This window comes from Triturus cristatus, chromosome 10 (genome assembly GCF_964204655.1).
Source record: "Triturus cristatus chromosome 10, aTriCri1.1, whole genome shotgun sequence".
Taxonomy (NCBI): domain Eukaryota; kingdom Metazoa; phylum Chordata; class Amphibia; order Caudata; family Salamandridae; genus Triturus; species Triturus cristatus.
The window spans coordinates 912024402-912037441 of NC_140593.1; the positions used below are offsets into that span (position 1 = coordinate 912024402).

The 13040-nt window shown below is 44.6% G+C and overlaps 1 protein-coding gene across 3 annotated transcripts in view; it reads left to right on the plus strand.

Annotated features, from left to right (window-relative positions):
* Positions 1 to 12399, plus strand: part of SETD2 (SET domain containing 2, histone lysine methyltransferase) — a 1034666-nt gene extending 1022267 nt beyond the window's left edge. For all 3 annotated transcript variants that reach the window (XM_085628742.1, XM_085628741.1, XM_085628740.1), the window contains one exon: positions 11453 to 12399. In XM_085628742.1, coding sequence (XP_085484868.1) covers positions 11453 to 11614 — 162 coding nt within the window. In that variant the 3' untranslated portion in view covers positions 11615 to 12399. The remainder of the gene's footprint in view (positions 1 to 11452) is intronic.
* The last annotated feature ends 641 nt before the right edge of the window (positions 12400 to 13040 follow it).

Here is a 13040-nt window from a genome sequence, read left to right on the forward strand (position 1 = left end):
ATTGGTCATATACTGTAACAATAACAACATCAACCCTCTAGATGCCTCCACTCAGCAAATCATATGTTATCTACTGCATCTTCAGAGATGTAATCTAGCATACACATCAATTAGGTTACATCTCGCTGCCATTGCAGCTTACCTACAAAATAGACAGCACCTGACACTGTTCAGAGTGCCCGCCATTAAGGCATTCATGGAAGACCTTGTAGGAAGGTGGATATTTGACTATGGTTACCCCCAACTTTTTGCCTAGTGTCTAGCTGGTTTTTCGACTTAGTTGGCCTGAGATCCTGCCATTCAGGGTCTCAGGCTGTCTGCTCTCTCTTTAAAATGGACTCCATGTACCCTAGGTACATACCCAATTGGTAAGAATCACCTTATTGGACCCTGTACAGTGTACCCTAGGTACCCAGGGCATAGGTGTACCCTAGGCCTCCCAGGGGCTGCAGCATGTATTATGCCACCCCTGGTCTGGCCTCCCAATCAGACACAACTGTCTGATCACTCAGCTGGGGGAAGGTCGTGTAATCACCCCTTGCTTAGATATAGTATACCTATATCTACCTTATATATAGACACGTGTACCTATCAGCCACTCCTATGGCAGGCCTTAACAATCCTGGAGGCAGAGTGCTTGGTAACATGTGAGATGGTGCTCTAGCATGAGCTGAGCCTGTCTGCAGCTGTACTCTTAAAGTACCTTATAATCTTAAACGGTTATGGTAACTATGGTTTGACTTTATCAAAACATGTCGTGTAAGGTGTCTAACACTTCGGAATAATACCCCCATACCATTTCTGGCGATGAGGATATTATTCCTCCCTTCTAGAGGGAGAGACATGTTAAAATCCTACTTTGCTGTTTAACTCTCACCAAAGCCTCAGCATCACAAAATGGATGCTGCTGCCACAGACACGAGTCTGACCTCCTGTACCTGGGAGCCCTCACAGCCAGGGAGGCCTGGACAATAGGTTTCCTGCTTGGGGAGGTGCTAGCACCTCCCCAGACAGACTTTAGTGTATTGGGGCAGGGAGGGCTGAAAGGAATGAGACATGCCTGGGGCACACAAGGTGCTCCATGCATAGTCCAGTTCAAACCGGTGCTGGGGCACTCCAGCCCCAGCTCTGGCGCGAAACTGGACAAAGGAAAGGGGGTGTAGCCACTCCCCTTCCTGGTCCCACCCATAGGAGGGACCTTGCAGGTAGCCCAGCCCACTAGCCCAGTATATCAGTAGGTAGCTGAGCCCTGCTAAATTAGATTAACCTGAATCTGCAACTTGAACAGAAACTCTGGACCTTCGACATTCGACCTCAGGAAGAAGACTGAAGAAATCTCCCTTGTGGCCAAGGAGTGACTACCCTGGGCAACCAGGCACCATCCAGCGACCGCTGCTTGCTTTGCGACTGAATCCTACGAGGGACGACTGCAGAGACTGACCAGCGCCGAGACTTCCAGACACCTCTGAACCAGATCCACATCTCCAGCAAAGCTGAGACCCGTGGAGGCGACGAGGGACGTGGGACCGGCGACTTGGGAAAAGTGGCTAGTAACTGACTAGCGCGACTTCTGAGGCTTCCTCGAGGCTGTGCTTGGGGGATTGAGAAGCCTCATTCCCGAGCACCATCTGCAAAGAAGATCAGCTCCCCACACTTCACGTGTTCTGCGTGGGCCCTTCTGCACCTGTGTTGCTCGACGTGTTGTCCGGTTGCTGGCCCGCTGGCTAGTAGCCTCTGCGACGATGAACCTTTACTTTCATCTTGCTGGTCCGGCTCCTCCAGACTGGCACTCACTCCTCTGTGAAAGAGAAGCACCCCAGACCTTCCTGGTCTGCACCAGAAGCAAGTCCTCCATCCTGCGTGGGTTCCGCTTGCCAAGGCTTGTTGGGTCCTGACTCGACTTCGACGCCGCCGACAGCACGAGCCTTCGTGGGACAGCTCACCTCCTGGTCCTGGTCATCCTCGACGTCTCCTGGTACCCGTGGCTGCTGCGACAAGCTTCACCTCTTCACCTGCATCTTCACGACATCGCCTGGTTCCTTCCTGGTTTCTTCCCGGCTCCTGGCTGGTGACCTAGACTCTGTCCCTTCTGCTTGCAGGTTCCTTCCTTCTTGATCCCCACCTTGGGATCCACCGGACACTCTTCACTGACTGCCTGTCAGCAACTTTCCTTCAGGCATCCATAGAAGTCCACGACGAAACCCGACGCAAGTTCACACCTAGGGTCTAGTTTCCGAGAGTCGTCTTTCTAGCTATACCAGAAGTGTCCTAAAACTGCTTATTTCTAACTGCTAGTGATTCTATCGACTTCTACGCATTACGCGTGAGTGTTTCCACTCTGCACCTGAATCCCGTGGGCCTCCCACTTCCTAACCTTTGGTAGTATAGTGTAGCCCCAGCGATGGCCTAGGCCTATCCTGTGTTCGTGACAGTGGTCCTTATACCACTTACTTAGTATATGGTTTGCGTGGCCCCTTGGGCCTAACTGTATTACTTGCCTGTGTGACTTAATGTATGCTTAAATAAGACTGTGTTGTACTTACCTCGAATCTCATAAAGAGTGCTGAGGGTTTGACTAGAATAAATACATTCTATTTTTATATATATCTGTTGTGGTGTCCTTTCATTTGGTATTCAAGGGATTACATATGGTATAACAGCTGGCTTCACATGCCATTCAGAGTTTAGCCTAAGACTGCTCTTGTCCATGCTACCACTAGGATAGCTGGTCTATAAGGTTGACTTTACAACCAATCACCATAAGGGTTGTTTGGACTGATACAGGGTGTACACTAGAATTAGTGACATCATATATCAGGCCAACTTCTCACAGGCCTCAAAAGAATAATTCCTCCCAAGGTATCTCCTTCCCCAGTGTGGAATCTAAACATCGTACTCACAAGATTAATGGGTCCTCCATTCGAACCTCTGCATAAATGCGAGCTACAATTCCTCACATGGAAAGTCACTTTCCTTGTGGCCATTACATCTCTTAGAAGAGTCAGTGAGCTACAGGCACTAACCATTCAAGAACCATTTTTACAACTCCATCATAACAAAGTGGTTCTCAGAACAAATCCCAAATTCCTTACTAAAGTTATTTCCTCCTTCCATCTGAACCAATCTGTTGAGTTGCCAGTGTTCTTCTCGCATCCACAAACAGTAGCAGAAAGAGCTCTTCATACACTGGACGTAAAGAGACCACTCCTTTACTATATAGACAGAACAAAACCCTTTTGTAAAACAAAACAACTTTGTGTATCCTTCTCACCACCACATAAAGTCAATTCCATATCAAAATCTGGCATTGCAAGGTGGATTGTCAAATGTATACAAATTTGCTATCACAAAGCAAAACGTACACTATCTATTCCCCCTAAAGCCCACTCTACTCCAAAGATAGGGGCTTCAATGGCATTTTTAGGGAACATTCCCCTAGATGAGATCTGCAAAGCAGCTACATGGTCTACACCGCACACATTCACAAAACACTATTGTGTAGATGTGCAGGCAAAACAACAAGCTAGTGTGGGCCAAGCTGTACTCAAAACACTATTTCAAACTACTGCAACAGATACTGATGGTCGCCGCTAAGGAGGAGTACTGCTATGTAATCTATGCACAGTGTGTGATCTACAGCTCATATCTCTCGAAAGGAAAATGCTACTTACCAGTATGCATCTGTTCTTGGCATGTAGAGCTGTAGATCCACACACGCCCACCCACCTCCTCGGCTAACTTTATCTGTTCCAGTATTATCTTCTTTAGATACAACATACAAGGACATCTATTTCTATTTCTTACAAAACTCCATTTCCCTTCTTGGCGAAAAAACAATCTGACGATGGAGTCGATTCCCATGCGCACTATTGTCCAAAAGAGGAGCCACCTATCCCGTGACTTCCAAAGACTTTCCAGGACAACAACAAAGTGCAAACATCCGGGCCCAACACCAGTTGGCGATCTATGCGCAGTGTGTGAATCTACAGCTCTACATGCCAAGAACAGATGCATAATGGTAAGTAGCATTTTCCTTCACCACTGTGTATATTCCCAGATGACAAATATGTCCTAAAATAACAGCATAAGAACTGTGCAAGAATGTCAACCAGATCACACAGTATAGCGATTAATATGGGTAAGCATGGCAATGTCACTGATGGTGTCTGAAGCATTCCATTATCCTGAGGGCACCCTCTTATGAGATTTACACAAATTACATAAAACTTGTATGATAAGAATATTACAAAATGCATGGCAGTGAATAAAATGCTTTACCTGACCAAACGTTTAAACATCTAACATTAGAAGCCCACAGAATAGGGTGCTACTGGTCAACAAAGTGCTTCAGAAGCTCGTCATTGGTCGCAGGTGCTATGAATATGCCAATACAATGCAATGTATATTTTTAGAAGATCATAGGTCAGTATTTTTACAACACAGTATATTTCATAACCCAGTTCTTGCTGAGGCCTGAGCCTTACCACAGATAAGTATATTTTTTTAACATAGTCGTTGAATCGGTTATTCACTCCTTGGCAGTCCACCATTCTTCTTTTTGACTAGCTCAGAAATGAATTAATGATAATGTTATTCTTCTGATGGGTTCTTATGACTGCAGATTCCACTCCTTTATACTTATCCGAGGTACCAGACTGGACCCAAAGAACTTTTCCCGCAATGCTTTAGCAGGTCAGTAGGTGGCACATGTAATTCCGCCATGAAACTGCACCACGTTGGAAGTGTCCTAGCTGAGCCACATATAAGGATCACCCCTGCTTGCGGACATCTGTTCATTTCTTTACATGCCATTTAATGCGTATCAGGAGCTCTGCCCCTAGCGTTGTTGGTCTTCTGACAACTTCAGTTTCCTACTACAATGTGTTAGTAAAAACATTCCAGCAAAAGATGACCGGTTTACAAACCCTGCTGAGGCAGCAGGAAGCAGATGTCAGTCACCTAACTTCATGACATGTGCATGCGGGGCTTGGGCTCCGGTCACAACTTGAAGTCATGCAGTCTCTCTGTTGGTACGAGCCTGAGAATCAATTCGGACAGTGGTCTCCAACTTCAAACTGAAGTCTGCCCATTCCAGGCCTTTGTTACGCTGATAAATTATGAGGCGTAACCAGTTATTGTACATCCAGACCTTAATCTGAGGCCTCTGCCACAACACCAGTAGTATACAAAAAAAAGGGGTACAAAGTTCCTCTGTGTTAAGGCTGGGAAAGAGGGAAGCTGGGGTATAGTGCATCACAGGAGACCACTATGTTGTATGCGAAGAAAGGGGAGTTCCCCCTTGTCGAAACTAGGGCTCTCACACACCCAGCAAGTTAGGTGTCATGCTTCATCATATGAGGCTGCCCCTCGTCAGGTCGGCGCTGCAATGCCTGACCGGCACCCAAAACCGGGGCTCTTTATCGGGAATCTTTTGTTCCTGCCGGTCGGCTCAGTGGGGGTGAGGGGCCTAGTGTGTGTAGATGTCAAGAAATGTGAGTCTAAAATAGGTCAGTTAGTCCTACCCAACACTTTATTAAGAAGGTAAACTGCCTAGTATAAAAGAGCGAGAGGGACAAAGGACTAGTGGCAATGTGTCTAGTTGTGGATGCCCTGCTCTCGAGTGATCGACATGTTTCGTGCCATAAATGTCGTATAAATCAGGGCACTTCCTCAGGATCAAAAGAATGCTATGTACACTTTAAAGGTAAGTAAATTCTACATACCAAATTATCAGGTTGTTGACCTAACTGTAAACAATAAATTGCTTGCAACAGTGAGCCGGCGGCACAAGGGACACCGATTGGGTCTGGCGTGTGAACGCTCCTTGCGTATGACCTACCCTGCCGCCGACACCATCCCGGTGTTGGCTAGGACTAACTGACCTATTTTAGACTCACACTTCTTCACATCTACACACACTAGGCCCCTCACCCCCACTGCACCGACCGGCAGGAACAAAAGATCCCCGATAAAGAGCCCCGGTTTTGGGTGCCCCTCAGGTATTGCAGCGCCGACCTGACTAGGGGCAGGCTCATATGATGAAGCATGACGCCTAGCTTGCTGGGTGTGTGAGAGCCCTAGTCCCCTCTTATCCAGCCTTAACACAGAGGAACTTTGTACTTCTTTTTTGTATACTAGCTTTTTTGGGGCATGCACGCTGGACCTCGTTAAACTTGCCCCTCTGTCCCTCCCTTTGTTTGATACAACACCAGTAGTACCAGAGTCAAGATTCTCTCTTTGGATAAGATTCTGATACGGTTCAGAATGTGCCTAATGTTCCTTGTAATACTGTTGATGACGAGGCGGTAGATAATGTACTCCCTCTGTCATTACTCTAATGATTTCTTATATTTAGACCTTCAAAATTCCAGTGGGTTAGACACATCCTTTGAGATGGAAAACGATTCATCACCTGAGCCACCAAGAGGAAAGTGACTCTTTGCCATCATGGCATGAGGGGCAGCTAAAGTCTGGTACTTGAAATTGGCAGTTATTGAAAATAAAGAAAATTTGGTAGTGAAAATGCTGCAACCAATTGCCATCTACCACTCTTGCCTTTCAGTGAAGCCCTTACTGACACTATGACTACTTGGGCTAAGCCATGCTGTGTCCCTGCATTTAGTCGACCTGAGGCTAGGCAACATGGGCCAATCCACTGTGACCAGGATTTTCTGACTAACCATCATATATCTGCAATCCTGGTGGTTCTGGCATCATCAAGTAAGGAGAATTCCAAATTCTTTAGCAATGAATCCTACAGAAGCAAGTCGACCCAAATTGGTGCTGCTTGAAAAAAAAATGTTCTCCTCATCCGGCTTAGCCCTCAGATCTCTCAATGCATTAGGTCTTTTGGGTAGGTACACCCATATATTGTAATACATGACCAGCGAGTTTTTGCTGGCTGTGACGGAAGACCACAAGACCTTGTTGGCCCATGTAATACATGATGGTCACGATGTGGCCTAGTATGTACTGTCTGCCGGTTGGGATGTTACTGACTGCATAGGTAGAGCTATTGGCAGCATTATGCTTAGAAGGCACGCCTGGAGGAGATCGAACAGGTTTTCAGGAGACAAGCAAATGTCCAAGTTGTTTTAAGAGAAAGCTGATTTGGTTACAGAACAATTTTAGGAAAGTTCATATAGAAAGTTCAGGGGGTATTCCAGTGGGCTAGCTAATAGACCTGCATCCCTCCAACCTGTGCTACATCAGCAAAGCAAAGGCTCCAGACAATGCAGTTTTCATCAGCAGGCTCTGCAGTATTCCAACTTCTCCCCTGCTGCAGTGGCTTTCAAGCCATTTTAGTTAGCTTCCACAACCACATACATAAATCGCGTTAGGAAAGGATATGATGATTCCTCACCTGCTGCAGATCCATCAGACAGATGGATTTTACAAATAATCCAAACTGGCTATACCCTGCCTTTCAGTCCCACCTCGTACCATCTTCCACCTCCACTCCAGAGCGAATTTCGCAGGATCACTGTGTACTCTTGAGGCAGGAAATCTACTGTCTTAAAGCCAAGGGTGCGATCGAGCGGGTGCCACATTCCTAGAGGGAAATGGGGTGCCACACTGCTGCTTCCTCTCACCATAAAAGGACAGTGGCCATTGAGTGACTTTCTGAGAAAACAGATATTCAGAAAGTTCACTCTTGCTGATAATATTTCTGCTCTGGGCCCAGGGGACTAGATAGTGTTCCAGGACAGGCCAGACGTCTATTTTCATATACCTGTCTTGTAGACCCACAAGCGTTACCTGCATTTCAAAATGGTGAGGTAAAACTTTCAGTAAGCTATGCTCTTATTCGGCCTTACTCACGCCCGTCTGATGTGCACAAAAGTGATGAGGTGATCGAAACCCACCTTCTGAAGTAAGAGATAAATGTGTTCTTACACTTAGATGTCTGACTGATTAAGACAGGTTCGACACAGTCATCGTAGACAATCTCTGTATAGCAGCCAAACTACTGACATCATTCAGCTTTACCCTCAATGAGCTAAAGTACCATCCACACAAAGGATTCCTTTCATTGGGGCTATCCTGCACATGGAATATGAGGGCCCTACAGTGGAGCCTCAGATTTCACATGGGTGCAGCATTAGGGCCACCTCTCCAACTCAATTCAGATCTCGCAAAAGATCGCTCAGGATTTGCAATGGTGGCAAATGAGCGCCAGACTGAATTGGGGCAGGCCACTCTCAGTTCCTTACCCAGATTTCAAGGATGTGACAGATGCATTAGTATTGTTTTGAGGCGGCATCTGAGTAAGAGGCCTCTGTTGTCCAATGGAGAGCAAGCTCTGCATAAATCTCCTGGAGCTTTCTGCGCTCTGTCTGGCTCTAAAAGATTTCCTTCCATCCTTGAAGGATTGGCAAGCGCAGGTTCTCATGGACAACATAACCGCCATGTGGTACTGAAGCAAGCATGGTGGATTGGGGTTCTGCATTGTCAGGAGACCATAGGACTCTGGAGGTGTGTGGACCAGTAAAACATGTTTGTGGTTAACATCCATTTTGTGGGGTCCTTCAATGCTAAAGAAGACAAGCTGAGCAAACGCCATCTGGCAAACCTAGAGTGCATATCCATCCCGAGGTGGAGCAGAGCGTTTTTGACCAACGAGGTATGCCCTGGCTAGATTCATGTCTCATTGGGGGTAGTAAGCATTATAGGAATGCAGTTGCAATACCATTCATCTGTTCGCCACTATCAAAACACAGTGTATATATTTGTGTGTTGTAGTTTCCTCCAGTGTGCTCATTTGGCCATTAATCCTTTCGGAGATGGGATGCATGACTCCTGTACGGGTTTGTACCTCAAGCTCTCCTCGAATTTGGAAGAAAGTTAGGATGGACCAGGCCTAAATCATTTTAATCATCTCAAACTGAGTGAGGAGAGTACTGTACCCAGTGCTGTTGAGTGTCAGCATTTTCCTACTAATCTGGCTACTACTTCAAGGTCCTGCACCCAAACCTTTGCAACCTTCTCCTCCATGTGCGAAAAGTGAGCAGGGGCAATTAAATTAAATGCATTTGATTTGTTGACCTAAGTAGTTGATGTCATCCCTGCCGCAAGGTGACCTTCCACAAAGTCCAAATACACTAGGCCCCGGGAGAAATGTGTTGCCTGGTGTAATGCTTGACACACCAACCTCCTGCAGGCTGGTCAAATTTTCAGGTATGTTAATGATTTTTGTTTTGTTGACCCTGCAACGAATTGCAATGAAAAAGGATATTTATCGTCCTTTCTGCATTTACCTGACCAACCCGCTCTGTTCAGATGGCTGGCTAGGATGTGTATTTTTTTTAAACGAACTCCGGTTTCCACCAAAAACCATTCACAATGGGATTTATATCTATCATTAACATTGCTCATGCACATACCCTTTACTCGACACATAACTGCTCATTAAGACACACAACTTTGAAGGTTGTCTTCCTCATTACCATCCCCTCAGCGTGTTCCATGAGTAAACTGCTGGTGCTTTTGGTGCGATCTCCTTTTACCACCTTTTTTCCTATGAAAAATGTTTCTGAGGGCACAGGCAGCCATTCTACTAACATCTGTCTCTCCTTGTCATGTTGGCCAATCTGTTGTTCTGCCAACTTTTTTTCATTCCACCTCACCCATTGAAAGTGGAAGAGGAGCTCCTTTGGCTCAACTTTAAAACAGTGCTGAACTTCTATTTGCAAAATACCATTGTGTGAACAACCAGCAGCTGTTTGTTGGGTTTTTGGAGAAGACGGAAAGCAATATCAAATCAAATAGATGGGTCTGAGGAGAGCATTTAGAGACCACATGCATGTTTCCCAGCTGAATCAAAAACACAGAAGGATGCCCATGGTCTGTTAGATAGATTGTTGATGTCTCTGTTTCTATCGGTGCATTCTTAAGTTCAGGTCAAAAACCATGAACCACCCTTGAGTGGCATGCTTCATCATAGAGTTCCTCCTCACACCCTGTGCTGAGCTCATGGGGGCGGAAGCTCTTCAAAGGCTGGTCCAAATTAGTCCCTATATGAACAAATTATGTGGATTGGTGGTGCATAGTGCAGATGTGAGGAGGCGATAATTAAACTACTTCTTGGTGGACAAAAACACTATTGTATTCTGTGTCCTCGATGGTTAGAATTAAAACTAAGAGGGGAGAAAGATATTCAGCCCAGTTGTTGGTCGGGGGTCAACATGTTTCTGCCAGATTATTACTCTATTAAGGTAGTGAGAGGCATTCTACAGGACCATATTGTGTAGTCGCTCTGCCAATAATTAAGAAAAGGTATGTAATGTGAAATTAAGAAAATGAATGTGTGTATATAAAATGAGTCCAACTAGTATTCCTGGGACTGTAAGATTGTCACCATTGTGTCACTCCCATGGTCGGGTGTAGCCTCAACTCGAGCTACTGGTAACAGAAGGTGGCAGTGTGGGGTCTGGCTGCAACAGTGCCAGACCGGTTGTCATAGCCCTGTGTGAAGCTACCCGAGTTGCTTGAGTTGAGGACTATGCCCGACCGTTGTAGGTGGGGCATCAGTGGAAACCTTCCAGTCCCGTGAATACTGGTTATACTCGTCCCAGGGTAGAGATCAGCACAATTACATCAACAATTTGTTTGAAGTGCTTCGCTTCAGAGAGCAAGGAAGGAGAACGTTTAAGAAAGTGACATCCGCATGAAGGAGTGATGCTTGTTTGTGATGTGGTTCTTTGGATCCAGTCTGGTGCCTGGGAGTACTTCTAAGGTGCGGAATCTACGTTTAAATACTGCCTTCCAGAAAGTAAAAAAATTAAGTCACTTGTTTGTTTTGCCTTTAGAAAGCCTAATGCCCTCTGTCATGCAGAATCAATTGGTTTTAACTTCTTTTAGTATTCAGTCCTATTTATTATTTGTACTTGGTGGCTACGACAGGTTTCTATTAACTCGTTTTAGATGCAATATCTTCCATAGGCTTGTGAGCTTTCCTGTTATGAACGATTGGTCCCGAGTATTGAGACTTTGCCCATGTGATAATTGCTCAGAATAATCGACATTACATGTTAGTCTTTTTTGTAGATTCTATAGTAACTTAAGGAAAGTCTGAATTGTCCCAATTTTAAAGGCGCTGAGACAATGCCGCCCAGCACTACTTGTGTTACAGCTTCTGGACGATGTACATAGGGTCTGGAGGGTAGGCATGTTTAAGAAAAAGTGTTTAGCCACAGGAAATCTATTATTTTGTAATCACAAAGACTATTACGATTGCTTGTATGATCCAACATTTTAATGTATATATGGATTGCATATGACATTTTATTGCATTTAACGAATGTATTTTTTACATGTACTTTTATGATTGTCTTAAAAAGCAATCGAATAAAGTCTTTGTGAATTGAATTGCCTTCAGTGAATTAGGGATGGGAAATTAGAGGAATGTTTTTTTCCGTCGTCTAATACTGCTGACGTGCTGCTTTTGTTTCAGCTGACTCACGGCGTCATGAACAAGGAACTCAAGTACTGCAAGAACCCCGAGGACTTGGAGTGCAATGAAAATGTGAAGTATAAAACAAAGGAGTACATCAAGAAATACATGCAGAAGTTTGGGTCGGTTTATAAACCCAAAGAGGATACAGACTTTGAATAGCTGGCTCCACCAAACAGAGACTATAAAAACAGACAAGCAAATGAACAGACTCTTAATTTAAAAGGATGAAATTGTCCATCTCCCCCAACCAGTGAATCTGGGTGTGTTTTTTTTCTTCCGAGATTCTATTGACAATATTCTATGAATTCTTAACACTGATTCAAATAAATCAATTTCCACACACCTTTGAAATACCCGGTCATGCTGATATGGGGGGGGGAGGGGTTTAAAGTGGGGAGGGGCGCTCGTGTAAACTGAACCGTCAGAGTTAGGCGGTGGAGTTATCAGATAAGGTGGAGAAGAAGTCTGGTCAGGGGCGAGGGGGAATTGAGAGTGTACAGGAAAATTCTCTTCAAAGTTCTTATTGGAGGGCTTCTCTCTCCCTCTTGCTCCTTCCATAGGAAAACCAGGGAACATTCGCCTGTGCTGTACAGCGCAATAACTCACGTGCAGGTTTGTTGTTTTTTAATCCAGGATCTGTATTATATTTTAGCATCTGTGTGAATATATTGATATTTTTTTGTTATGGGCTTTCAGACATGATTCCTTTATAAAAAGTAACACTGTTCTCTCGTCAGGTTTCATCTTTTTATCTGTAAATAATCCACAACGTGCTGCACTCACTTGTTTTCTCTTCCCCTGTCCCTTTCTTGCCAACCTTGTTCTATGTTGATATGATCTGATGATACTGCTTTATTCATTTTACTTTAGTCTATTTTTACTGAACTTTTTATGTAAAAAAAATAATAATAATAAAAGAATTTGCCTTCAATGAAATTAAAAAATGACCACCGGGGAAACGTTGATATTTATGCTACTAGCATTTAACAGAAAACAGTTCCTAATTAATTTGTGAGTGTCAAATATTTTAGTGGTCACAACGTTTGCTTCAAAACTTAATTGCATGGTCTGTTTATCATAAGCCACGAATAACAGCGATGTCTGTATTGGTACAACATGAGCATGCTTGAGGTGCATCAACAGGCAGAGACAATGTAAAATTTGTTTAGCAAGAATTACTATGCACTATCGAGATATTTGCATTTTTCCTTTCGTGGATTGCGCATTTGTTGGTGTCCACATTGTGGTTTATTGAAGTGTGATGCTCTGCAGGAAACCCTAACAGTACTAATGTGCGCCAGGCTTTAAGAATGAGAATTTCTGCAAATACGGGCAAGGCCCAGCCACATTTTGTGCTGAAGACTATTTTACGCCATACATAAGTATCATTCTCAGGTAAGCATTTCCACTGCTTTAGACCATAGGTAGCTCTTTTTATCAAATGTGTCTAGGTTGCTTCTTCCATTTCTGTTACTTTAGGGGACTAGATTTAATACAGGATAGTTTGGTTTGGAGACCATCACTTTTGGGGAGGTTAATGGGGAACAGGATAGTGATGTATGCATGGGAGGCTTTGAGAGTGTCT